At 32.8% G+C, this 26,905-nt stretch overlaps 2 protein-coding genes across 20 annotated transcripts in view; one reads left to right on the plus strand and one right to left on the minus strand.

The window, feature by feature from the left end:
* Positions 1 to 1,379: 1,379 nt before the first annotated feature.
* Positions 1,380 to 22,948, minus strand: LOC127729633 (haloacid dehalogenase-like hydrolase domain-containing protein 3). Of its 4 annotated transcripts, none has more exons than XM_052237491.1 (2): positions 22,928 to 22,948; positions 1,380 to 2,236 (listed from the first exon to the last, which is right to left on the minus strand). In XM_052237491.1, the coding sequence occupies exon 2, from the start codon at positions 2,229 to 2,231 to the stop codon at positions 1,527 to 1,529; it is 705 nt and encodes a 234-aa protein (XP_052093451.1). In that variant the 5' UTR covers positions 2,232 to 2,236; positions 22,928 to 22,948; the 3' UTR covers positions 1,380 to 1,526. The 4 variants fall into 4 exon arrangements, with proteins under 4 accessions (XP_052093451.1, XP_052093449.1, XP_052093450.1 ...); XM_052237489.1 differs by lacking the exon at positions 22,928 to 22,948 and adding an exon at positions 5,322 to 5,372; XM_052237490.1 differs by lacking the exon at positions 22,928 to 22,948 and adding an exon at positions 5,322 to 5,365 and having other exon boundaries at positions 1,380 to 2,233.
* LOC127729609 (centriolin-like) overlaps positions 5,555 to 26,905 on the plus strand; it is a 97,389-nt gene continuing 76,038 nt past the window's right edge. For 15 of the 16 annotated variants that reach the window (XM_052237438.1, XM_052237443.1, XM_052237449.1 and 12 more), the window contains exons 1-2: positions 19,693 to 19,947; positions 24,697 to 24,821. In XM_052237438.1, the coding sequence (XP_052093398.1) occupies positions 19,716 to 19,947; positions 24,697 to 24,821 (357 nt within the window). In that variant the 5' untranslated portion in view covers positions 19,693 to 19,715. Of the gene's footprint in view, positions 5,650 to 19,692; positions 19,948 to 24,696; positions 24,822 to 26,905 lie in introns of those variants that run through there. The other variant, XM_052237437.1, reaches the window with a different exon arrangement.

Consider the following 26,905-nt stretch of genomic DNA (forward strand, 5'->3'; position numbering starts at 1 on the left):
TCTTGTCATGATAACACTATATACTAAATATCAAATCAATATCTCTAAGAACGAAGAAAAAAAGTGTGGAAAGCTGATTTGCCGGACTGACGGATGGACAGACGGATGGAGTGCAAACCTAAAGTCACCCTCGACTTCGTCGGTAGGGGACTAATAACCTTGCAGTATTACATGTACGATGTATAAGAAATCTCTGGGTGCTTTTTAAAACGGTTTTTAGCACCGAGTACAGGGGATTCATAGTCTTTCCAATTCAATCTCATGCTAACTTTGTATTTACAGTCAATAATAAAATGATTGATACATATTACAGAGGCGAACTCATGAGTTTTAAAACTAGGGATAAGAAAACAATAGAAGAGGTGTGTTGCCAAAAGGGACATTAAAAATAGCAAAATCCATCTAAGGGAAAATTTGTCCGAGGGAATTGAAACTTGAGTTTCTTTATAGTTTATATATAAACGGCCTATTTTAAATGATTGATTGTTGGTTGCCAGTGGCAAATATTTCATGCATGTCCAGGACGATAACAAATTAACAATAAATACAATAGGTAGGTCCTGTAATAAAGTCCGTTCAGGATGAAGGTCAACAAATTTAGATCGCCACTGGAAAATGAGGGTATATTGGATATGGACAGAAACTGTGCAATCAACGAACCAATCTCTCTACACGCCCCATTCTGACTAGACGTGGCTGCGTACTTGTATTTTGCTCAAAGTTGATTGTCGCACGATAACTTACAAAAGTGCAAATAACAAATACGGAACTATCCCTTATTTCAAAAATCGAATATCCCGTTTCCTTTTATTCGCTATTTAAAAATAGCAGTAATCACAAAGTCGACAAGTAATTTCTGCATATTGTTCATTTAGTTAGAGAATCAAAGTGTGTCAAAATCAGGTCTTACTAATTATTTTTTAGACTTAAAGAAACATTTTCTCTTTTTCACCTTGTAGATCAAACAAAAGAGGGACGAAAGATAACAGAGGGACATTCAAACTCATATGTCGAAAATAAACAGACAACGCCATGGCTAAAAAAGAAAAAGACCAATAAACCAACAAGAGTACACAAAACACAACATAGCATGTAAACTAAAGACTGAGCAACACGAACCCCCCAAAAAACTGGGGGTGATCTCAGGTGCTCCGGAAGGGTAAGTAGATCCTGCTCCACATGTGGCACCCGTCGTGTTGTTCATTTTATTTCAAACCTGGTAATAAGTAATTCAATTTGGATATTATAAAACTTTGATCAAAAATCAAAAAAACTAAAACTTGAAAACTTTTTGAAATTTTGAATTGATAAGTGTTACACGGACCCTTGGAGATACTGTTTCTCCTAACGAAATATTTAGATGCAGTTGTAGTTATAAATGATAGTCATCAGCCATTTATTTGGTCAACTAGAATAGTACAGATTTTATTTTGTCCGCACATCAGCAAGTTTTTTAACGGCTTCATAGTTTCAAACCTTAAAGATATGACTGTCATAACTTAAAACATATAAAGCACAAGTAACAATTATCTAATAAATTTTAAAACATCGACAAGATTTGTGATGACAAACTTTTTGTCAACGTGATCTGGAATTTTCTCCAAATTGTTACACAGCAGTACGCTGGACATGCCAATATTGCGTGGCCCCGTATAATCATTATCTATATGATCCCCAATGTGTAAGGCATCTGGTGCAGAAATACCACTAAGCTCTAAAGCTTTTTCATATATTTGTGACTGAGGTTTAGCATGGCCTGCAAGTCTAGAACATATTACAAAATCAAAGTAATGTAAAAGTCCTAAACTCGATAAAACAGCCTCCAGTCGTTCATCAAAATTAGATATAACGCCTAACTTAATGCCTTTTGATTTTACATCTTGTAAAACGTTTTTAGTATTCGGTAACACTTCCCATCCTTTATTAGTTTTGAAATGCAAGTACAGGTGTGTTGCTACCTTCGACAGCGCCTCGGTATCTATATATCCACTGGAAATGAAAGTTTGTTTCACCAGTTCGTTCCACCACGCATGTGATGTAATCCCACTAGAAACTCCGAAGTTTGGATACTTTAGATTTTGTTCTTTCCATTTAGTTCTAAACGATACGTCTAGTGTTTCGGGGTCAGCATTAATTCCATATATAGAGGCTGCGGAAGCATACTGGTGTCCAACTCCGCCCAATACACGGATCACTGTATTTGTCACGTCAAGGGTCAACAGCTTTATCATGGCTACTGGAATAAAAAAATTAGGATGAAAACAGTATGCCTGTCAGTTATTAAGTTATAACTAATATCTTTCTTATTGTGAGGAAGTATTTTACAGAAAAATTGATTCAGGTCTAATATTTCATTATCATTATTATCATTATTTTCGATATAACAAACCGTTGGCCATTGCGACTTTGCGGCCTTTAATTTAATGTTTTATAATACCTTTTCGTATACTATTAGAATACAAAATTCATATTACTGCTCGTGTTCCAACTCGTCCTATTTTTGTCGTTCATACCTATTTAAAATAAACGGACGGAGGATAGTCTTTAAAGATTTCAGCAAACCTAAAAATTGATTGATTTATTGGTTGTTAGTGTTTAACGCCACTTTCAGCACTATTGGCTATTTCGCGGCAGCCAGTTTGTTTTTTGTTTGTTTGTTTGTTGTTGTTGTTTTTTGCCGGAGGAAGCCGGAGTGCCCGGAGAGAATCCCAATGAGACAAACACTAGTCTTATAAAACCAGACATGTCTCTAATAAAACTTAGGAAAACAACAATAAATTACTTAAGATAAATAAACACGAATCAAACTAAAATCAGCAGGGCGATTTCAAGATTGACACAGTTCGAAGACCAATAAGATGTTTCATATCGATTAGAGAATGAAATATTCTCAGCAGTAACGCTTTCGAGACGTTTCGGCCACACAACCAGTTCGGCCACAGTACCAATTCGGCCACAGTCGTTTCGGCCAATATTCGATACGGTCACACTATTTCAATCTGTTCTTAACATACATATAAATATATCATTAATTGTTTTAACATATAACGTTACAGTACGCATAAAGTTTTCTTAGAGACTAAACAATTTGTATTTTTATGATTTGACGTTATGTACGTCTTTCAAACATAGCTAAATATATTTAAATATACGCAAAACGTTCACAGTATATATCAACAGATGAAGTATTGACTAGAAAAAGTAAAATCTACGGAAACGTCGTCATGCGCCCACAAAAAGTCAACTTTTAAAAATGAGCAATTTAGAGTGAATAATGAACCATGAAAATGAGGTCAAGGTCATATGAACCGTGCCAGACAGACATGTACACCTTACAATCGATCTATGCATTAAATATAGTTGACATATTGCTTATAGTATCTAAAAAACAAACTTAACCATGAAAACTTAACATTGACCAATGAACCATGAAAATGAGGTCAGGGTCAGATGATACCTGCCAGACAGACATATACACCTTACAATCATTCCATACAGCACAAATAGTTGACCTATTGCTTATAGTTTAAGAAAAACAGACCAAAACACAAAAACTTAACACTGAGCAATGAATCGTGAAAATGAGGTCAAGGTCAGATAAAACCTATGACACTGACATGTACATCATAAAATATTTCCATACACCAAATATAGTTGACCTATTTTGCATTTAGTATTAGAAAAAAGACCAAAACACAAAAACTTAACTTTGACCACTGAACCATGAAAATGAGGTCAAGGTCAGATAATACCTGCCAGTTGGGCATGAGGACCTTGCAAAGTACGCACATACTAAATATAGTTATCTCATAATAAGAAAGAAATTAACATTACAAATAATCTTAATTTTTTTTCAAGTAGTCACTGAACCATGAAAATGAGGTCAAGGACAATGGACATATGACAGACGGAAACTTCAAAACATAAGGCATCTATATACAAAGTATGAAGCATCCAGGTCTTCCATCTTCTAAAATATAAAGCTTTTCAGAAGTTAGCTAACGCTGCCGCCGCAGCAGGATCACTATCCCTATGTCGAGCTTTCTGCGACAGAAGTCGGAGGCTCGACAATTATGCACATTTTTTTCAAAGAATAGAAATGCTTGGCACCAATGTATATTACCATTTATTTCTTGCAATCTAGTTCTAGAAACGATTAATTTTCCTCCCTTCATAACAATAAAAACCATGACCGAAACGGCTTTTCAAAAGTATGACTGAAACGACTGTGGCCGAAACGTCCTACATCGGCAGTAACTGAGTTTCTGTATGATGTTTAGCAGTTCTTTAGTTTAAAACAAACATCGAATTTCCATTGAAAATTTAGTTATTTTACATTCTAAGTGACAGTTCCTGGGACTACAATAAAGGGTCGGTCTTTTCACCACCGAACACCCAAAAAGACCACTAACCCTTAAGAAAAACAGTAATGGTACACAATAAAACAATACAATCGATTAAATAAGTAAAATTTAATCCTATTTTTGTCATGTTTTTCACTTTTTTATGTGAATTAGTGATGTTAAAGGAGTTGATAATCAAAATAAAAAAAAAACGCTTCCGGATGCAGCAATATTTTTTCCGGATTTACATTGTCTGTATTTCATTGTATATCATCTTATGGTCTTTACTTTTCAATTATTAGAAATAAATCGTTCAAATAAGTTAAAACATTTTATTTGATGTGAAATTATCACAATTATATTTAAAAAAATGTTAGACTCAAGTTGAAAGTGTACTGTTCTGACAACAGCCCTGCAAGACTGTTCTTTTTGGTTCTCTTGTTATCATTGATTAATTAGTGTATATATATATGTATAAACATATTCATCCTCGTTCAGAAGGTAAGTCAAATATATAAATAAAGATGAAAACAATATATTTAGGTGTGTCAGATGGAATTTTAATTTGTTCGGTGGTGTTCGGTGGTGTGCGGTGGTGTTCGGGGGTGAAAAGACCTACCGCTACAATAAATATGTCTCTAGTAGTAGAAGTCTCAGATATTTCCTAATTTGGTTACATTGAGTTATTTTCAGTCGGTTAAAGCTCACCAGAGTTCATGTTTTAACTATTACTATGTATATATATGCCGACTTTAAAATAAAATTCACGTACTTACTTACTTACCATCAATCAATCACTAAATATGTCAAGGGAAATAACTCAGTATACGTTATTGGCATAAATTGTTATTTAGTAAGTTAGAAAATAAAAATTCGCAAACTTATCAACCATTATCGTCAAAGTTAATTATCTTAAGAATTACAATGCTAAATAATAGTTTATGATGACAAATAACTGAATTCGTGCAAAATTGATACCGTAAGGCAGTGCTCGCCACTTTCGTTGTCAAGTCAGAACATGCAGAAGAGGAAGTGAATAAATTAGAAAATTTGATTAGATATAATTTAATTAAGTACAATAATTTTAATTAAACAGCAATAATTCAAATAGATTGAGCATTTTTCTGAAGACATTTATTAATTTCAGTGCGAAATTGTACTCAAATAATTTGAAAATAACGGATAATTATTTTAAAGATTAATTTGGCACGCAGTAACTAACATGGCGGGTAAACAATGACAACAAATCGGACGAAAGAACTTGACAAGCTTAGAAACTTCATTTTTAATTGAGGATATGACATAGGTGAGTTTGAACAACCATAATATATCTGTATATACAAATACTAACTGAGGCAAAATAGATTATAAGAAAGTAATGCTCCGATGAATTAACCTGCTAACATGTACGCCGATAAATGATGTGTGGTCAACCTTTCATCAATAAATCAGGTCATACATGCAGTTGTATTAATAACTGCACGTTGATGAACCCTATCTCAATCTTAAGCCTGGTGGCATAGCTTGTCTCTAATGTCAAAGAAACATATGGTCTCAGGCAGCAGATGCTTCTTTCTTGTCATAATTTCCTTCTAGTTGCTTTATATCTTTGTCCTTTTCAGGTAGCAGATGCTCTTTTCTTATTAAAAATTTTCTCTCTGTTAAAGAAAGGCAGTGTCTGCGGGACCCCACATGTGGGGACAAATTGACATTCATAGGGTAAGGTACCCGCATCTGGTTTTATAATAAAATGTCGTCGTATAAATTTGGGAATAAAACATGAAATATACATGGAAATTATCGGTTATTTGCTGATTTTGTGAATTCAGTGAAGAGAATGGCAAGTAAGATTTTTTAATTTGTATTCATTAGTTCATTAGTTTAAAATACATAATAAACATTGCAAATTAGATGCACATTAAAGCAGGGCTCACGCTACCATGTGACTGGGGCGACAAAATCGCTTTCCCGGTCGTCACTTCGCTTTGCCCAACTGTCAAAAGCGAAATCTAGTCGCCCTGTTGTTTACGATACGTACTCGCTTTTAGTCGCTTTTGTCATCAGCAATATTCAATTTTTCCAAGTCGATGATCAGCAATTTTTCATTTAAAAGTAAAAGAAATTCAAGGACATAAACGATTTATTTTCTTCAGAAAAGTGGTTAAAGCATTGATTCTAAAGTTGGTTGCATGTTATTCATGTTATTTCATAAAAACAATTTTTTATCACTTCCGGTACTTGTTACTTGAGAGTGTACATCAAATCATTCTAAATTTTGGCAAAATAAGTTTGTTACTTCATAAGAATGTGATGAAATTTGCCTGAAGTAAATTTGTTATCCATGTACACTGTATTGCATTAAAAACCTAATATTCCTTTCCAAATAGCGTGTCAAACATCGTTTATTTTTGTAAATTTTTCTTTGTCCCCAATTGAAATATTTATATAAACTACTGATCGGAACCGGACCAGCTACAAAAATGTATGACCGAAATCCGGATTCTTACAATAATGACTATGGACGCATGAATGGCACAGCTGACAGAGGAATATTGATCTCAAAAGGAAAAATTACGCATTCCACACGCATTAACATACTTTTGGTTAGATCTACTTGATTAATGTATATATTTCCATGGTAAAATTGTTTCAATTTATTAATTAAAATTGATCAACTCTGGGAATACTTAGTCCAAGCTAAGCTTAACTGTGTTAAATTTATATATTTTTTTAATGAGCAATGATGAGAAACACTGAATTTCATAAACATGATAACAGGGTACATTTTAAATTGAATTCTAATTGAAATAACAAATTTCTTTTCCTTTTTGATATAAAAAAATCTTTTTTATCATTGCTAGATATTTAACTTTTTTTCTAACAAGAGGACTAATATGATTGTGCAACTAGATAAGATAAAATTAAACAACTTTGAATTTGAATTTGAACTGTTACTTTTATTGTTACCCAGGTACAAATTGAACAATATAAAAAAATAAGATACATATGGCCCTTTGTATTATAGTAAAAACCAAACAGTGTAGCGCCACGAGCGAACGAGCACTTCTCTTTCAAATCTCACCACTTCTCCCTCTTAGTTTCAAAAAGAGAAGTCACTTCTCCCTATGATTCTGAAGTAGTGTGAGCCCTGCATTAAATGAATAAAACTGAACAGTCCCTGCAAAGAAAACATGATAAAATTAGAAATTAAATGTAAATGCACATTTAAAAAGAATAAAATTATACTGAATTTGAAAAAAGCTATGTAAAAAGTCGTGTGAAAATAATTTTCTAGTAAAATGTCAAACATAAACCAAAATCCTAAAATATGTAAAACGACTAAAAATAAAGCTTGAGTGTATACATAAATTAAAGAAGCAAGTAATAAGAAAAAATTCCATGTGTATAAAAATAGATGCATTTGATAATTATACATCTATTCAGAACTCCGGATTCATCTTTTACTACTTCTACTGTTGCACCTGAAATATGATAAAATATTTCAGGTGTTCATATATACATGTAGGTTAAAATGAACAATGATATATATAATGAATAAATTAATTTCAGGGGTTAAAAAATCCACTAGCCCGACGCCCGGGACTAGACTTTTACACTTCGGGCAATTAAAACTTGTAACCGAGTATGCCCGACGGACTAGTAACAAACAATTCTTGGCATTTCCAAAATAGTTAGTGGAAAATCCCCTCATCACTATTCTATCTTAGCCAATCTGATTCAATTACGTACGTCATCCGGGATTCCAAGAATTTGAACCGATTTTGTACATGTTTTAAAAATAGAACAACTAACTCTGGGTGGACCGGTATCATGTATTGATCGCAATTCACGTACTTTCAATATCAATTTCTCAGTACAGGGGGTATTGTACATTGCTTATGCCGAGATTTTCAATTAATGGTACTTGGGTGTATGATGTAATGATCGATATTGACCTGTCTTGTCGGACAGCTGTTAATTTGAGCTTGAAACCATGCACAAATTATTTCTAAACATTTTAGTACGGCCACCACAGGAACTTTCTCAGTTTCAAAACGAAAAACGGTAGATGAAGGGGGTAATGAGGCTGAAAATTTATCCCAAAAAATGCCAAATACGACCAGGAAAAGCGTTAAAAAACATTTATAGTGTCATGGACAGAAAGATTTTCCATGGGCAAGGTCGACTGTTACTGATGATAAACAAGAGATGATGTTTTGTGAATATTGCCGTTATTTTCCTGATCACGCTGATAAAAAGTCTGCTTTGTATGTGGGAACAACAAATATACGAATTGAACCACTGGTTTCACATGACAAGATCAATAAACATGTTTTCTGTGCTCGAAAATATTTAACAACCCATAGTACAAGGGATATCCAAAAAGATGTCTAGAGATCCTTGTTATAATTAATAAAACAAAAATTTATTTGATTTATTATATCAAATACTGTGTATAATGCCGCATTCAAAACAAGGGACACCCACTCTAAATTTGTAAGGTATACTAGGGCTAGCAGGTCAGTTTTGATGGGCTAGCAGCTCTTTCAACAGGGCTAGTAAAATCCTGCTACCAATAAGTCCTGAGCTGTAACAAATTTTTTTAACCCCTGTAATTTGAATTAATTATGTGTTATATATCTGTATAGATAATCTATTTTATTTATATACCGGTATTTAATTTAAGAACTTAACTGTTTTATTTTGTTTTGTTTTTCTCACTTGTCTGTAATGCTTTTTAATTTGATTATCATTTAGATTTTTCTATCATAGATTCCAGTATATCAATATAATTATAGTTAATACTTAAAACGAAAAATATTTAAAAACTAATCAGGGACGTTTCTCATCTCTGTGAGTATTTATTCACTATTTGCGATAATTTTCACGTTTATTTCATGTTATATTCCTGATCCGATTACATTTAGTTATAAAACCGGAAATGGGTACGTGTAACCTAAGAAGGCCAATTTGGCTACTCGTCCCCTCATGCTGAGACGCGCAGACATTACCTTAAAAGAAAAGTACACTGATTTCACAAACACTCCCAAAAACTCAATGAGAACCCTAAAATCTAGATATTACCGAAAAAGTGTATTTTACATGATGTATTATAACTTTTATTGATGATAAAGACTATAACTTTGACATATGTACCACGAATTGGATTTGTGTGTCTTTTAAATATGCATGTTCCTTGTATGAAAATAGGCTCTGGCTACGATTATGTTCAAAACGTAACAATCACAAAAAAGTTATTGTTACGTTAGACATTATAATTGCCAGAAGGCTAGGTTGGGTAAGAAACCGATTAATTGCGAACATAACAATAATATTTGTGTCTGTAGTTATGTTGTGTTATTGTTACGTTAATGCATTGGTGTCAATAAGATTTAGCTGAAGATGAACCAATTTTCATTTTCATCGTCCAGATGTTTTGTGATCGTAATTTTGTTCTTATTGGCGACAAGTATCAAGAACCTACATATATATGCATGTAGACATACTGTTTCAACAGTGACTTCATTTTCAGGATGGATGCACTAAATCATTAAGTGCCTTCAAAAACATGATTATTTTGGGGGGAAACAAACGCAGGGAACTTGAAGTTTGTGTGACTTCAATTTTAATGCTTGGATTTAATTATTGAAAATTTGTATTGATATTATGACTATTTTATTGTCGAGCCTCCGACTTTTGTTGCAGAAAGCTCGACATAGGGATAGTGATCCGGCGTCGGCGTTAACTAACTTCTTAAAAGCTTTATATTTTAGAAGGTGGAAGATCTGGATGCTTCATACTTTGTATATGGATGCCTCATGTTACGAAGTTTCTGTCAGTCACATGTCCAATGTCCTTGACCTCATTTTCATGGTTCCATGACTTCTTGAAAAAAGTTAAGATTTTTTGTTATGTTAAATTCTCTCTTATTATAAGTAATAGGATAACTATATTTGGTATGTGCGTACCTTGCAAGGTCCTCATGCCCGTCAGACAGTTTTCACTTGACCTCGACCTCATTTCATGGATCAGTGAACATGGTTAACATTTGGTGGTCAAGTCCATATCTCAGATACCATAAGCAATAGGTCTAGTATACATGTATTTGGTGTATGGAAGGACAGTAAGGTGTACATGTCCAACTGGCAGGTGTCATTTGACCTTGACCTCATTTTCATGGTTCAGTGGTTATAGTTAAGTTTTTTGTGTTTTGGTCTGTTTTTCTTATACTGTATGCAATAGGTCTACTAAACTTGGTGTATGGAATGATTGTAAGGTGTACATGTCTAGCAGGCAGATGTCATCTGACCTTGACCTCATTTTCATGGTTGAGTGGTCAAAGTTAAGTTTTTGAGTTTTGGTCTTTTTTACTATTACCCCGGTACTATATGCAATAGTTCAACTATATTTGGTGTATGGAAATATTTTATGATCTTTATGTCAGTCACACAGGTTTTATTTGACCTTGACCTCATTTTCAAGGTTCATTGCTCAGTGTTAAGTTTTTGTGTTTTGGTCTGTTTTTCTTAAACTATAAGCAATAGGTCAACTATATTTGTTGTATGGAAGAATTGTTAGCTGTACATGCCTGCCTTGCATGGTTCATCTGACCTTGACATAATTTTCATGGTTCATTGGTCAATGTTCAGTTTACTTGGTAAATGTTAAGTTTATGTGACAGTTGTAATAAAGCTTTATATTTAGGACTATCAACATAATATCAATGATTAGTAAAGAAGGCGAGACATTTCATAGTGTGCACTCTTGTATTTATATAAGTCAGAAGAGAAAACATACCTTTAGTTTGGACATACTCCATCTGATTTTGAAACAAAATTATGTCCTCCACTGGTACATGCATACAAAAATTCACAATATTTTAGTCACGTACTGCTGTCAAATTTGCTTTTGAATCAAAAGTTTTGATGTATTATTTTTTCATGAACTTTGTTTATATTTATAACTGTAGAAAAGTTGAACCTTTTTTGTTTTATTCAATTGCATCCAAAGTTTTTTAATTTTATTAATTTTTTTCATCCAAAGAATTTTTGGTAATTGAAATATTGGTGTCCGTCATGTCCGTTGTTCAAAGTACAAATGTTTAAGACAATAATAAGGGTAAACCTTTTGGAATTTTGGGTCCTCAATTCTCTTCAAATTCAACTTTATTTGGCGTTTTAAACTTTTTATGCCCCACCTATGATAGTAGAGGGGCATTATGTTTTTCGGTCTGTGCGTACGTTTGTTTGTCCGTCCGTTCGACTGTCTGTTCCGCTTCAGGTTAAAGTTTTTGGTCAAGGTAGTTTTTGATGAAGTTGAAGTCCAATCAACTTGAAACTTAGTACACATGTTCCCTATGATATGATCTTTCTAATTTTGATGCCAAATTGGACCCCAATTTCACGGTCCACTGATTATAGAAAATGATAGTGCGAGTGGGGCATCCGTGTACTATGGACACATTCTTGTTTTATTCGTGCGTTACTGATGAGTAATTTAAGACGAAAGACGCGTCTGGAGTACAAAATTTTAATCATGGTATCTATGATGAGTCTATTTTAAAAATCTAACGTAACAATAACGTAATGTAACCGTAGACACAAATATTATTGCTACGTCTGTTAATCAATTGGTTACTAACCAAACCTAGCATTCCATTTCATTCAGGCAATAAGTCTCCAACGTAACAGTAAAACTCTTTTGTTATTGTTACGTTTCAACATAATCGTGCCATAAAAATATTCAAAAGTTAGATAATCATAATTACTTTCAGGATATGATTTTTATTAAATTATTTCCTTTACTTTTCATAAAACCACCCGAATGTTATTGATAATTAATCATTTAAACTTTTTTAGTGAAATTAATTATGATTCGTTCAGATGGTTAAAAAAAACATATTTTGAGATCTGAGTAAGTCTCAGCGTCTATACTATACCAAAATACACCAATATCAAGTTGTTTTTTTTTTTTTTATAAATAAGTTACATCGGTTGATCGAAGGTCAATCAGCTGGGTCAAACAACATCATGAAACAATCGGTTCTTACTGTGACATACATTTGTAGTATCATATGCATTGTGATATAGAACATTTATGAGAAAGTGCACGAACTCGAAAGTCGTCTATATTTCATCCTGCACTACTGTCAGAATTCTACCCTGCACATACTTATAAGTAAAAATGACATATAAAAATCTCAAAGTTATAGTCTTTAATATTTATAATTGCAGTAACATACAATACCTATCAGTTCTCTGGTTCTTACTTGGAAGTTTTGGGGAAATTGGGGTACACAGAAATGAAAGGATGGGGTATGGGGTATCCATCCATGACACAACATCCTTACATGCACAGCAAAAAAATAACTTTAATTGCTGTTCTTCATATCAGAGTCACAGTGAGGCCTTCAACTAAGAGCATAAACTCTCATCTCACTGCAAGATTAATACTACCCCTAGCACTGTGCTAATATCCAATGCTTGTTGGTGCTTATTCATAATTGGAGGTTAGTGGGACACAACATTAACAATTTTTTTGACACATTTTTTGCAAAAAGTTATATTTTATGCACTCTTTGGCAGGTTGGGGACAAACAGCAAATTTGGGAAACTATCGGCCAAATGAGTAACAATCCCTCAATTGAGTAATAAAGTATAACAGCTTCAAGGTACATGTAATTTCAAAAAAAGGGAAGTCCATAAAAACTGACAAAATCAAACGTTATCAACCAACAATTACTTACAGAACGAGTGAAAAACAACTGTCATATTCGTGTCTTGCATTGGTACAGGCATTTCCAGAGAAAATGTTGGGTTGAGCTAGTTTTGTAGCTAGCTAAACCTCCCACTTGTATCACAGTTGTTTATAGTTCCGTTATATTGACAATACATACATGTCTCAAGTGAGGAGTCTGTAATTTAATGGTTGTATTTTGTTAATTCATACATGGTCCATGGAGAGTTGTCTCATTGGCACTCATACCACATCTTCTTATTTATATGTATCATATTTGTTTTTTTGTTTATTGTTTAATACATAAATCATGATTAATATTAGAAGACAAAAGTCAAATGTGCAAAGACTACAAATTTATAGTGAAATTCCTGTCTCCTTATTGATAACTTCATAGCAATATAATTTTTTTTACTATTGGCCTGGTTAAGAGACTTCAGTGTACATACACCTCTGACAGGGGTCATATGATCTCGATCTCATTTTCATGGTTTAGTGATCAGAGTTTAGTTTTATTGATAAGGCCAAAAAAAATATATGTTTGTTTAGGGTTACCCGACCTACCCTAAGTCATTTTATTTCCTTTGTAAAATGAAAAATTAACCGAACTTGTGTCAAAAGCAAAATAAGAGTTGCCAATAAATTTAATCAATTGCCCGATACATCCCAAAATAAACACTTTGCTGCCATTTTTTTCCCAACCAATAACCAAGGGAAATAATCCAATAATTCAAAATACGGGTAAACTCGCCCATGCACAACTAGGACCACAGCAAGATGGACCTCACGACTCAAAAGATTACCAATAAGACAAATATCCAACAGAGTCCTAATGAAACAGTAAAAAGCATATATAGGTCACTCTTTGTCCTTCAACAATGAGCAAAACCCATACCGCATAGCAAGCTATAAAAGGCCCTGACATGACAAAAGGTGAAACAATTGGAACAAAAAAAAAAACAAAAGTCTGTTTTATAACAAAACAATATGAATCAGAAACCATGGGCAATAACTGAATTACATGCTCCTGACTTTGGACAGACTAAAGTATCAATCAGTTCACATCCAACAGATTTTGTGTAAAAACCTCATAAACAGTATGAGAAAAGCATTACCTTCTGCAATGCCAAAATATAAGTAGGTAATATCAACAAGATGACCATGGGTCTTTAAGTTTTCATAAATGTATAGCAATACATATTTAGTTATATTTTAATTTGATAAAAAATAATATATGTAAGTAATGCTTATTAAGATAGCTGACTCTTCAAGTTGTTTTGTGATCTACATGAAGTCATGTACATGTATTAATGTCAAGAAACAGCAAATGGTTGAAATCACAGATTTTGCAAGTTTTTACAAATAACTTAGATATGCATCTTGGATTTATAGAGAAAAAAGAATGTTAATTTCATAATTAAGTTTGAATAAAAATTCTTCAAATAGTTCATAATATACGTAAAACATTTAAAGTAATTGAAAATGGTTCTCAGAATTTTCCCTTGATTCTCATTCCTCTGAAAAACTTCCTTTCAGAAACCTCTCTTTTGATGGAATTAGCATAGACATATTTGAAGGGGTTCAAAAGACAATATTGCCCATTCCTCTAAAACCAATAAACATGATATATAGAATTTTTCTTGAAATCAAAATGTTGGTGACAGATTATTTCTGTTTTAATGATGTAAATTTATGGTAGGGCCACTGACTTTGTATATGGTATGAATATCATTTAGAGTAGAGTTCATAATTGAAAAAAATTCCAGAAAACTTCTAATCAAGAACAATTTTGTAGACTAAGGCGTAAATGGCAAAGTTCAACAACAGTTTAACAATTTGATGCTCCTCATATATAAAAATATAAAGCACCCATCCGTCTACCTAAAAAGTATTTACAAGCAGTGCCTTTTATTGTTTGCACTTGGATCCAAAAAGTTTTATTGGGTGACACTTCCAGTCAATGTAAATTATTTTAGTTTGGCTAATGTTCTTGAAAATATGATTTTTTTTCTGAAACTTGGCAAAATTTATCTATTTATAATTAACAACCATACTTACATGACTCGTGTCTGGAGTTCTTGCTCTTTGGCGTTTTTGTCTATTATCTTGAAAACTTTGAAAGATAGATAGAAGCTTTTGATAACAAAAATGATCAGCAAAAATTATCTATTTATAATTATACTTTATGATATCACAACCAAACTTATCATGACTTGTGTTTGAAGTTCTTGCTCTTTGGCGTTTTTGTCTATTATCATGAAAACTTTTGATAACAAAAATGATCAGCAAGACAAGATTTATAAAACCAGTCAAATTTTGCCGAAATAGTTAGTCGACTCTTTATAGGAGTGATTGCCCTTAAATGACAATTTGTTAACCCTCTTTTGTGTTTTTGGAAAAAACTGAGAAGATAGAGAGAAACTGTTATAAAAATGAACAGCAATACAAGATCAACAAAATACATGTAAGAGATTTTTGTCATGAATTCTATTCTACTCCATATTGTAGGAGAGTGTCCATTGTTGAAGATCTATGTACATAGACCTATATGTGAGTGAAGCAGGCTCTTTAGAGCCTCTAGTTTAGACAAGTTATACATGTAGTTGTAAAAAGCTAACCATGGATTAATTGAAGAAAAGCTGAAAATGTGAACACTAAATAAATGAATATTGCAGTAATATTTTGATGGTTGATAAAATAAAAATATTTTGAAGGATCATAAATAAATTTTCTGCATTTAATTGAAAATTTTTCTGTTGATGGATAGGGTTAACCAGTTACAAATACCAGTTAAAACACATCACAATGTTTATATTTCCACAGAGTGGCTAAATGAGTACTTTGTATAACATTTAGCAAACCTAAATTGATTTGTACTCATAAAATGTCAATAAGGGACGCAAACAAGGGTATAAACAGTAGTTTGTTTAAGTATACTAAATTTAATTTAAAAATGATTATGTTTGAATGTGTAATATCATTACATATAACTTGAAGTGGTTTTATAGATTCATTATAGGTATATATATGCAAATCTGTTATTAAAAAAATACATTAGATAATTTCTATTTTTGCTTGCTTTACAGACAGTTGCTGTAAAGGTTATTTGTTAGTAAATGTATATATTAACCCAGAGTCACATACATAAAATTATGTCTCTGTTCAACCCGTTCCATCATACATCCTTTTTGTGAAACAGATCTATAAATTTATATAGATTGTACACACATGATGCAGTACATATAAATATGAAGATGTGGTATGAGTGCCAATGAGACAACTCTCCAAGTACAGTCTGATCTTGTTATATTGTATTTGATGAATAGATTGCTGTTTATAACATCATTGCCTTTTTATTTTTTTACAACATACATTTGTTATCATATTTATTCATCAAATCTTGCTTGTTACAAAACTCATCAAGAGTCCAAGCTTCTCTTGATTTACCCTGTTACATTCAACCACGGTTTTCCCCTGATCAATTTCTTTTATCCTTACCTCTTTTGCCAAAACAACATCAGTGTCTTAAACTTCATGCATATTCAAGATTCAAGAGGAAAAACATTTATACAATATTAAATAATATGAAGTATCTTTTTAGAATAGTTGCCTGATTGGATCATCATGCAGTCTTCACGCTTAACCACAGGCCCAGCAGCCCAGGCTTGTAAAATGTCTTTCGGGTCTGTAAAAATCATCTCTACAGGCCAACAGAATCTAACTAAAATTTTCCAAAAATTGGGCTCCGGGCCTGTAGATTTGAAAGTTTATCGTGAAGACCGTGGATGAAGGGGGTTAATCTGGTAATTTTATAGCTACTCATGACAATGTATTAATTATACCCCCGCTTTAAAAAAGGTATATCATATTGATTGATTGATTGGTGTTTAACGCCACTTTTAACACTATTGTGCTATTTCATGGCGGTCAGTTTTTATTGGTGGAGGAAGCCGGAGTGCCCTTAAGGTATATCATATGCATCTACGGAGTTTTCGATATGTTTAATATGGCATGACTTTTCTTGAACACATGTATTCCTGATATGTCTTTATATATCACTCACACACTGCACTCATTGTAAGAGGGGACACCAGTGACCTCATGATCAGTATATAAATAAAAGTAAATTTAAAAGGGAATTAATGCAACCCATCTCTGCATGTCATTTTTTAACTTTGTATTTTATATATTCACAACAACAATACACCATTATAAAGGATTGAAATGAAAGGTAATTTACAATACATATTCATCAGTTATTGACAAAACTATAACATTTGAATGATCTACAATAAGTGCTAACAGCCAAGCATTTAGATTTTAAATCGTCAGTTTTATACTTGGACCACTGCCATATCACCATTCATATAAACCACCCCTGAATTTTAACTCCAATAAGAAGGTTTGGTATTTAAATTGTACCAATCTTTTACATATGGATAACTTCTATATTGTATATATGTCAATTTTTTAAGTTAGTGGGATTTTGATAAGCGTTGGAATTTGTGATATACTGGCATTACTACTATGGTATGTAACAGATAGCTCTTTTGAAATATGTTTTGTTTGTTAGTAGTAGAAATTGTAGTCACATGTGCACCTATTAGTATAATATATGTACAATCCAAGTTTAAACATGAATTAATTCCAATGTTTATATTTGCTGACATGAGATCCTTGTTTATTTGTCAATCTTGACAAGTTCCTTTAAATTCGGTCAGCATGAAATCTTGAAAACATCTACATTTACATAAATGAAGAGAGCTTGTAAACCCTAAATAATTAATAATTGCATAACTTTCAGATCATATTTTGTATATATATCTTTGTTGGGTTTTATTCGTATGAGGCAGTTTAGTTTGAATACTTTTTATCGGTAATCATTTACTCATGTAAGTTGATGTAACTGTTGTTTAAATTACAGCTAATCTTATGTAATGAATGAAATTAATTAATATTTGAAATACTAAAATACAAAAAGGATACATGGCTTTATATTACATTATGTTTTAATCCCTTCATAATTCCAAACCATTTTCACATTACAAACAAAATCAATTGAAATGTTAATGTTTTCATTTATTAAGGCTCACATTTACCATGTTGGAAACGTCCGTATTTTCGATTTTCGATATCAGGTTTTTCTAAACTAAGATTGAACCTTTGCATTAAGACCCACTATCTAAACCCAATTGTTGACTGAAGTACAAGAACATGGTCATCCCAGGACTTTTCCGATCCAGTAAAAAAAAAACGTTTGCTAAATTGGGACATCGCTTTAGCTGTGCTGAATGTAGAAATACACAGCTAAGTACAATCAGAATAAAAACAATATGCCTGGTGTAGGGTGAGTGTCATTCTCTCTGCATGACAATAACTCTCTGAGGAGCACATAGGTAGCCTGTTTCAATTTCTGCTATCCAACAATTTCTCATTTTCCAGAGAAATTTAAACTTTCTTGCCCCTCATCATTGTTTGGCCTTCCTTTTACCTACTATATTTATTTTTGATTTGAATATGCATGAAATATTGGGACTAGGATTGTCAGTGTTCCTACGGAAGGTCGGTGGTTCTCTCCAGGTACTCCAACTTCCTCCATTAATAAAAACTCAATGCCACAAAATGAGCATCATACTGGTAAAAGTGGCGTAAGACACAAATCAATCAATCAATGCATGAAATATTTGTTACAATAAGTTATGCAAGCAACAATTAATCAATCTATAGTATATTTATTTTTATAATCTATGGAGGGTCACTACAGACAGGTTTTACAGAATGTACATTGTTTTTAAAGTTCCCCCTTTTTCACATGCTGATGCATTATTTAAAAGAAGTGCTTGGCACCACTAAATGTCCTACTTTTTGCTATTAAGTGATTGAGTATTTGAAAATTCTTGGCAACCCATGTCATTGTGGTACATGTTTTACCACTTCAAATCTCTTATGTAGTGCAACATTCAAGTCACTGCGTCTTACATTTCATACTTGAATGACTGATTTTGGATTCTGTGATTATCATTCTTGAGAACTCGATACCCGGTAATGTATCTGTAAGTGTGAAGTCTCAACTGCTTCAGTTTTCTTTTATAGTACAACAAATATGTAAAACTCACCAAAATTTGTATCACAATGACCTTCATTGTACACTTGAAATTTGCTTCATTAGTTGGGGCTGTTTTTTTTTAAGAATAGTTATTGAAAAGCAGGGTGGTATAGCAGTTATATTTCACCACTTCACTATTTTAGATATACTGAAGAGCATATTTGTTATTTTTGGATCACTGTTATAATGCTGCACTAATTTTGGTAAATTTGGTTCATAATTCAGGGCTCTCATTAAAAATACTTTGAAGTATTTTGGTCACTTTAAAAAAATCTAATTTCAATCTATTGTATTGAATATAGAAAATATTTTATTTTTAATACCACTGCAAACCTAAAAAATTAGACCACCATATTATACATATTTTCATCCTTTGTTGAACTTTTGTATTTAGATACATTTGCAGAAACCCACAAAAACATTCTGCATTAGGTCACTATTAGTGTCCTTTTCTTGAAAATAAATACCTGTAAGTAAAAACTAACCTTGCATATTTTCTTTCAATAGATGCAAAGCTGCCGCCAACTACAATGAAGAAGACTCCATCCAGGGGAGGCCAGTCAAATCTTCCGGTCCCTAAGACATCAAGAGGCTCCCCTGGAAGTTCTAAATCAGTTTTGAATGGAAGAGGAAGCCATTCACGATCATCAGAAGACATTCCACGACATGTGCAACTAAGTTATGGAATTGGAGGAACAAAGTCACCACAGAGGAGAGCAATTTCACCTGGAAATGAAGCCAGGTTCACTCTGGCAGACCAAGGTAAGCAAAGAAGTTGCTAAAAGATCTGTTTATCTTATTTGAAACAAATTTAAAAGAGATTCAAGTCAATGTGCAAAAACAGAATTAGATAGAAATCTCTCTAGATCTAGATCTTCCCCTAGTATATCTTCTTTTAAAGTTTTGAGGCATTACAACTTTTTTCAGGGATAATTTATTATTAAAGTTTTATTGTCTTTGATATTATTAAGCGAACATTTTTAAACATCACAAAAATATGTGAAAATATGTATAAGTGTATATAAAAATGTAACTAGTTTTTGAATAGTTACTTGATTCCAATTTTCCTGCTTCAAGAACAGAACCAGAAATGTTTAAAATGGTAGTTTCAAGGAGGTTCCATCTGAGAAAAGGGGGTTTCCAGCTTTATTTTATAAAATTATAAGTGATTTAAAAAATGCCCCCTGTTTCTCCATCAACAATGTGATTTGTGGGTCAGATTCTACATTTATCAAATCAGTGATAAATAAATATGTCATGATTCTAAAGCTGCACCTAATGAATTTTTTGAAAATTCTTCCTTATGAAGGGAAACAAATTTCAGTTATCTGTGATTTAAAAAATAATGCAGGCCATTTTTGCTGAACTAGTATACATCATTGTTTAGGGGTCAGCTGAATCCCGCCTCCAGTCTCAGGATTTTCTTGCTGTGTTGAAGAGCCACTGGTGGCCTTGAGCTGTTTTCGGCTCTTTGGTCGGGTTGTTGTCTCTGACATATTCCCCGCTTCCATTCTCAATTTTATTAAGTCTCCCAAACGAAGTTTTGGGAAGACTTATTGTTTTTGCTCAGTTCTTATTGTTTTTGCTCAGTTCTTATTCTTCTTCTTCTTCTTCTTCTTCTTCTTCTTCTTGACATATTCCCCGCTTCCATTCTCAATTTTATTAAGTCTCCCAAACGAAGTTTGGGAGGACTTATTGTTTTTGCTCAGTTCTTATTGTTTTTGCTCAGTTCTTATTATTCTTCTTCTTCTTCTTCTTCTTCCGCCGCTTTTAAATTTGAACTTGTCCGCACCCGTTCTCCAAAACCGCTTGTCAGATTAACTTAGGGTTTCACAATATGTTAGACTAACATGTCTAGTGGTGCAATCAGGGTTTTGTTTGTGCAATGGGGTTTATAAAGGGGTACTTTGAGGGGCAAAAAGAAAAGAGGGTTTTACTATAGAACCCTATGGGATTTTATTTTTTTAAATTTTCAAATGATTATAAATTGAAAACCGTTTGTGATAGACACAATCTGTTTAATTGAAAATGTTCTAAATGATAAAGCCCATTAAATGAAATACAGGGTTAGTCCCCAGGGGTCACCCCCACCCCCTGCCATTTAAGAAAGTTCTAATACCTTGTAAGTGGTCAAGATCCCCACCCCTAAACCATATATATTTTGGTTTGTTATACTAAGATGGTTTGAATGATATACAGGGTTAGTCCCCAGGGGTCACCCCGACCCCCTGCCATTTGAGAAAGTTCTAATATCTTGTAAATGGTCGAGATCCCCACCCCTAAACCATATATATTCTGGTTTGTCATGACAAAGCACATCAAATGAAATACAGGGTTAGTCCCCAGGGGTCACCCCCACCCCCTGCCATTTAAGAAAGATCTAATATCTTCTAAGTGGTCAAGATCCCCACCCCTAAACCATATATATTCTGGTTTGTCATGCTAAGATGGTTTGAATGATATACAGGGTTAGTCCCCAGGGGTTATCCCGACCCCCTGCCATTTGAGAAAGTTCTAATATCTTGTAAATGGTCGAGATCCCCACCCCTAAACCATATATATTCTGGTTTGTCATGATAAAGCACATCATATGAAATACAGGGTTAGTCCCCAGGGGTCACCCCCACCCCTGCCATTAAGAAAGTTCTAATATCTTGTAAGTGGTCAAGATTCCCACCCCTAAACCATATATATTCTGGTTTGTCATGCTAAGATGGTTTGAATGATATACAGGGTTAGTCCCCAGGGGTCATCCCGACCCCCTGCCATTTGAGAAAGTTCTAATATCTTGTAAATGGTCGAGATCCCCACCCCTAAACCATATATATTCTGGTTTGTCATGATAAAGCACATCATATAAAATACAGGGTTAGTCCCCAGGGGTCACCCCCACCCCCTGCCATTTAAGAAAGTTCTAATATCTTCTAAGTGGTCAAGATCCCCACCCCTAAACCATATATATTCTGGTTTGTCATGCTAAGATGGTTTGAATGATATACAGGGTTAGTCCCCAGGGGTCATCCCCACCCCTGCCATTTGAGAAAGTTCTAATATCTTATAAATAGTCGAGATCCCCACCCCTAAACCATATGTATTCTGGTTTGTCATGATAAAGCACATCAAATGAAATACAGGGTTAGTCCCCAGGGGTCACCCCCACCCCCTGCCATTTGAGAAAGTTCTAATATCTTGTAAATGGTTGAGATCCCCACCCCTAAACCATATATATTCCTATTTGTCATGTCTCGAACATTTGAATGACGTATACGGTCAGTCCCCAGGGGTCCCCCCCCCCCACCCCCAATGTTCTAATATCTTGTAAATGGTTGAGATCCCCACCCCTAAACCATATATATTCCTGTTCGTCATGTAATGAACATTTGAATGACGTATAGGGCCAGTCCCCAGGGGTTCCTCCCCACCCCCAATGTTCTAGTATCTTGTAAATGGTCGAGATCCCCACCCCTAAACCATTTATATTCTGGTTTGTCATGCCAAGATGATTTGAATGATATACAAGGTTAGTCCCCAGGCATCACTAATGCATATAACTTTACTGGACCAAACCAATTTTCACTGGAAGTTGCCCAATGTCAGGCGACCCTGGGAATTACGAATTATGGGAGCTTCGTTTGGGAGACTTTGTAACAGCATCCTGTTACATTCATTTCTTGTTTTTTTTAAAATTACCTAACATTTTAAATTTTATTAATTTTTATATAAAAAAAAGATCACACCTTACCTTAACATAAAGGGCACCATATTTTATCCTCTAGATATCTTGAAAATACATATTCGTAACCATATAGTTAAAACAAGAATCACAGAAAATATCTGTTTTGATATTTATAAAACTTGCTGTGACTGGATGGTAATCTTCAGAAGATTCAAAATGACTTCTTTAATCCAGCTTAAAAATGACAAAAGAAGACACTACAACAATTTTTAATCGTGACTTTTATCGTCCTAATTAGATTTTTCTCTCTATTAACAAACATTTTAAGATCAGACTTGTTTTAGAATTACTTTAATATTGAATAAGATGAGTTGAAAAGATGATTCAAGTTTCTCAGTAGAGGAACATTAAGGGCTACCTTTAATATAGGATATACTTCAATGCAACAGCAACCCAACACCACATACAACCATATATTAGGAGTGCCTATCCACAGCAGTAAAGAAGATTTTTTTTAACAACTCATTTGAAGGAACTTTCAACTTTTTACAGTTTCTGTATTTAAGCTGAAAAGGATATAAATTTAGATCGACTTTTAAAACTATTTTCATCACATTTTGAATGATAAAAAGCAATAGGGCTAATAAATCAATCTTTAAAATACAATAAAACAGAGTCAGTTTATGTTAAAATGCCAATTAATAGTAATGTATGTGTATTATGAATGTCCTTCTTGGGCCTTTGTAATCTATGGGATTAAAAGATTACTCAAAATTAGTAAGACCCGTACCATTCCTAAAATTTTGGTTTTTTTAATGATAAAAGCTTGATAATTGATAACAAAAACAGAATGAGGATGACTCTGTTCATGATAGGTCATAGTTATTGTGATTTAGCATGATTAAAAAAGTAAAAAATTGTTTCATGTTAATGATGTTTTGTTTTATAAAAGGAATGATGGACAGTGTTATAAAAAGTGCAATGTGCAAATGAAGACATTTAAAAAAAAACATTTGATTGGATTAAGGAATAACCACATTTAAAAAAAAACATTTGATTGGATTAAGGAATAACCACATTTAAAAATACATTAATGAAAAGAGAGAAAAAAAGAAGAAGAAAATGTGAAAATGGATTCATTATATTTTTTTTTAATTAATCCTGGAGTAGGATTACCATTGAGAAAACTTATATTTAGTGCTAAATAAGTGCTCACATTGTGGAATAGTTTCTTCTTTATATTTTTATTGTGAAATAACTCAATCACAACAATGTTTTCTTCATTAAAAAGACCAACAAAGTACAGACCATTATATATCGATGGTTATCATAAAAAACCTAAAAATGGTATGTATAAAATTGATGAAGCTTGTTGAATTACTTTGTATAAACTTCTGTGGAGGAAACCATTGCAAGATGCATTTCTTACAGAGTATTATCCAGGGGGGGTGTATTAAGAGGTTTTATGTAGGCGCAAGAACTGTTTCATATAAGAAATGGGTAAATTATTTGAAATATTGTATGCAACACACTTCCGGAAAGTATATTTACTAATGATGTTGTCTTTTGTTAAATATATATGTATCATGTGTATTTTTGTAAACAAGCAAGACATTTTACCGCAAATTCAATTTTTCATTGAAATACAAGTTTCCCATTATTTTCATACGATCAAATGAGGAAACCATGAAATCAAGCACCCTCAAAGTAGCAAAAATATAGAAATAGTTTTTTTTTAAATAAATGAATTCACAGTATATGTTACTGGTTCAAATGTGTCTGCATAAAAAGTATATAAAAATGTATTACTTATATTATGATTTTGTTTGGTTCAGGTCAGCAGGCTGGTGTACGGTATATTACAGAGGACCTTATCAGAAAGATAGCCAAAGAGGACCAGCTAGAGATGATAACCAATCTGAACCTTACCCTAGCCAAGGAGGGAGGAAAGAAAATTAAGGTAGATTTCCATCAGACTTATTTGATATGCATCATTAGTGAAGGTAGACTCCATGGTTACCCATAGGCCTAACCGTCTAGATATGTAAAATACTGCAGAATCATAAGAATTTCACAGACACTAACAAGAACATTAAATAGATTTGAAAATTTGTTAAATGATTGTCTAAGCATGTGAACAAGAAAGTGTATGATGAAGATTCCTATGGAATTATTATGTAAAACTAGGTTTTGTGGTATGATTGCAAATGAGATGACTACGGGTATTCATCAACATGTTCCTGTTTGGATCATAAGTTAAAAGAAGACTGATCAAACTACTGCATCATCAACCATTAAAGGGGCATAGTTAAGTATGAAATATCTAGTTAGGCCACTAGAAATAAGTTTCTAAATTCTCCTTTAACTTTTTTGAAAAATTTTGGAGACAGGAGGGTGGTGGTGCTTACAGATGTCCAAAATCACCAAGTCATTTTAAAAGTGCTGACTTATAATAGTCCGCATGTACAGATGGAATTTGAAATTAATTTTTGATAGATATGTCACAAAACTGATAACTGTAAAGTCTTTTTATGTATTATGCAATGAAGATTAGGGTCAAATACCTTACAGAAAACTCCAGATGATAAATTTTTGTCACATTTTAAATCTATATATATTGAAAGACCTAAAACTATTATTGCTCAGATTAAAAAATGGCTTAAATGATTTTTTTTTGCAGAAAATAGGTGACAAAAAGAATGTTTTTATATGTTGAAGTTCACTTTGTCCTGTTGAGATATTTATACTTGAATGATCCTTTTTGAGCTACATAAACCTAGGACTATTAATATCATAAAATACATAACTGTCCTAGATCTTTATATGAATTGATTTTGGTAGATTCAATAAAGAATAAACAAAATGTTTACTTACCGGGGTATCTCTTTTATATATACAAAGTTAAATGATTTCGATTTATATATATTGACGTAATTAAATGAAAGAAACTGATTTAAAACGTATCCGTAATAGGTGTCTTTTTAAATTGATAATTGAACCATTTAGAAAAATTGGAAGTCAAAATGTCTGTTTATTTTAAGTACAACTGTTTTTGGTAACAGTTAGTCTTATATATTTGTATACCGGGTATATCATTTTCAGCTCAACTTAGAAATTCCATCTAAAAAATAAGAATTTCATTGTGATATAGCTAATATGTTCTTATAATGAATTTAAAACTTATCAAAGATTGTGAATTGATTAGATATTTTTAAATGATATCATTACAGTCATGACAGTATACTTGAAATTTTTTTTTCCAAAAAGCTGAAGCCTGCCTCCGAGTGAGGGATTTTCTCACTGTGTTGAAGACCTATTGGTGGCCTTGCTCTTTGGTCGGGTTGTTGTCTCTTTGACACATTCCTCATTTCCATTCTCAATTTTATCATTCATTGGGGCAGCCAATTTTGAAAATTTATAAGTAAAAGTAATTATGTTGCACAGGCAATATGAGCTTCAGCTGTCTACTGTGGATTCATTATTATTTGTAGAATACTAATTTTTGTGAATTTGGATGGACGTAGATAAACCATGAATTTAAATGTTCAATGTAGTGCCTGTTTTCTATAGGCTTGTAAGCAGACTTAGGCAAGACCACAAAATAGATTTTTTCCTCAATCCACGAAAATTGGTACCCTAGAAAATAAATTAGTCTACAGTAACAGTAGTATGTTTTAGTAATTCGAAATAGAATGTTTTTGTTATTTCAAATTAGCAAAGTTAAACATGTTAAAAAAAGTGCTCTTTCTTTGTTCAACTTTTCTAGAGATAAAAACTATAACAAGAATTTTCATCAGATTTCAGTTGTGAAATTGAAAATTATCTGTCGCCTTCATTCATCAGTATTGTAAAAGTACACACAAATCTTTTGATATTGTACACTAAATTGTTAATACCTTTCATATGATATAAAAGGATATCTCTTCACAGATTACTTCCAGTTTAAAAAACTATTTCAATTCTTATTAAATTCAATTTAAATCCATTCATATGCTATTGATCATCATTTTTTCGCTTATATGCACAAAATGTGTGTCATAAATA

Source organism: Mytilus californianus, unplaced genomic scaffold (genome assembly GCF_021869535.1).
Source record: "Mytilus californianus isolate M0D057914Y unplaced genomic scaffold, xbMytCali1.0.p SCAF_2, whole genome shotgun sequence".
Taxonomy (NCBI): Eukaryota; Metazoa; Mollusca; class Bivalvia; order Mytilida; family Mytilidae; genus Mytilus; species Mytilus californianus.

Excerpts from the sequence above, each read along its gene's own strand:
- LOC127729633 (XM_052237491.1), bottom strand. The coding sequence starts at position 2,231 with ATGATAAAGCTGTTGACCCTTGACGTGACAAATACAGTGATCCGTGTA.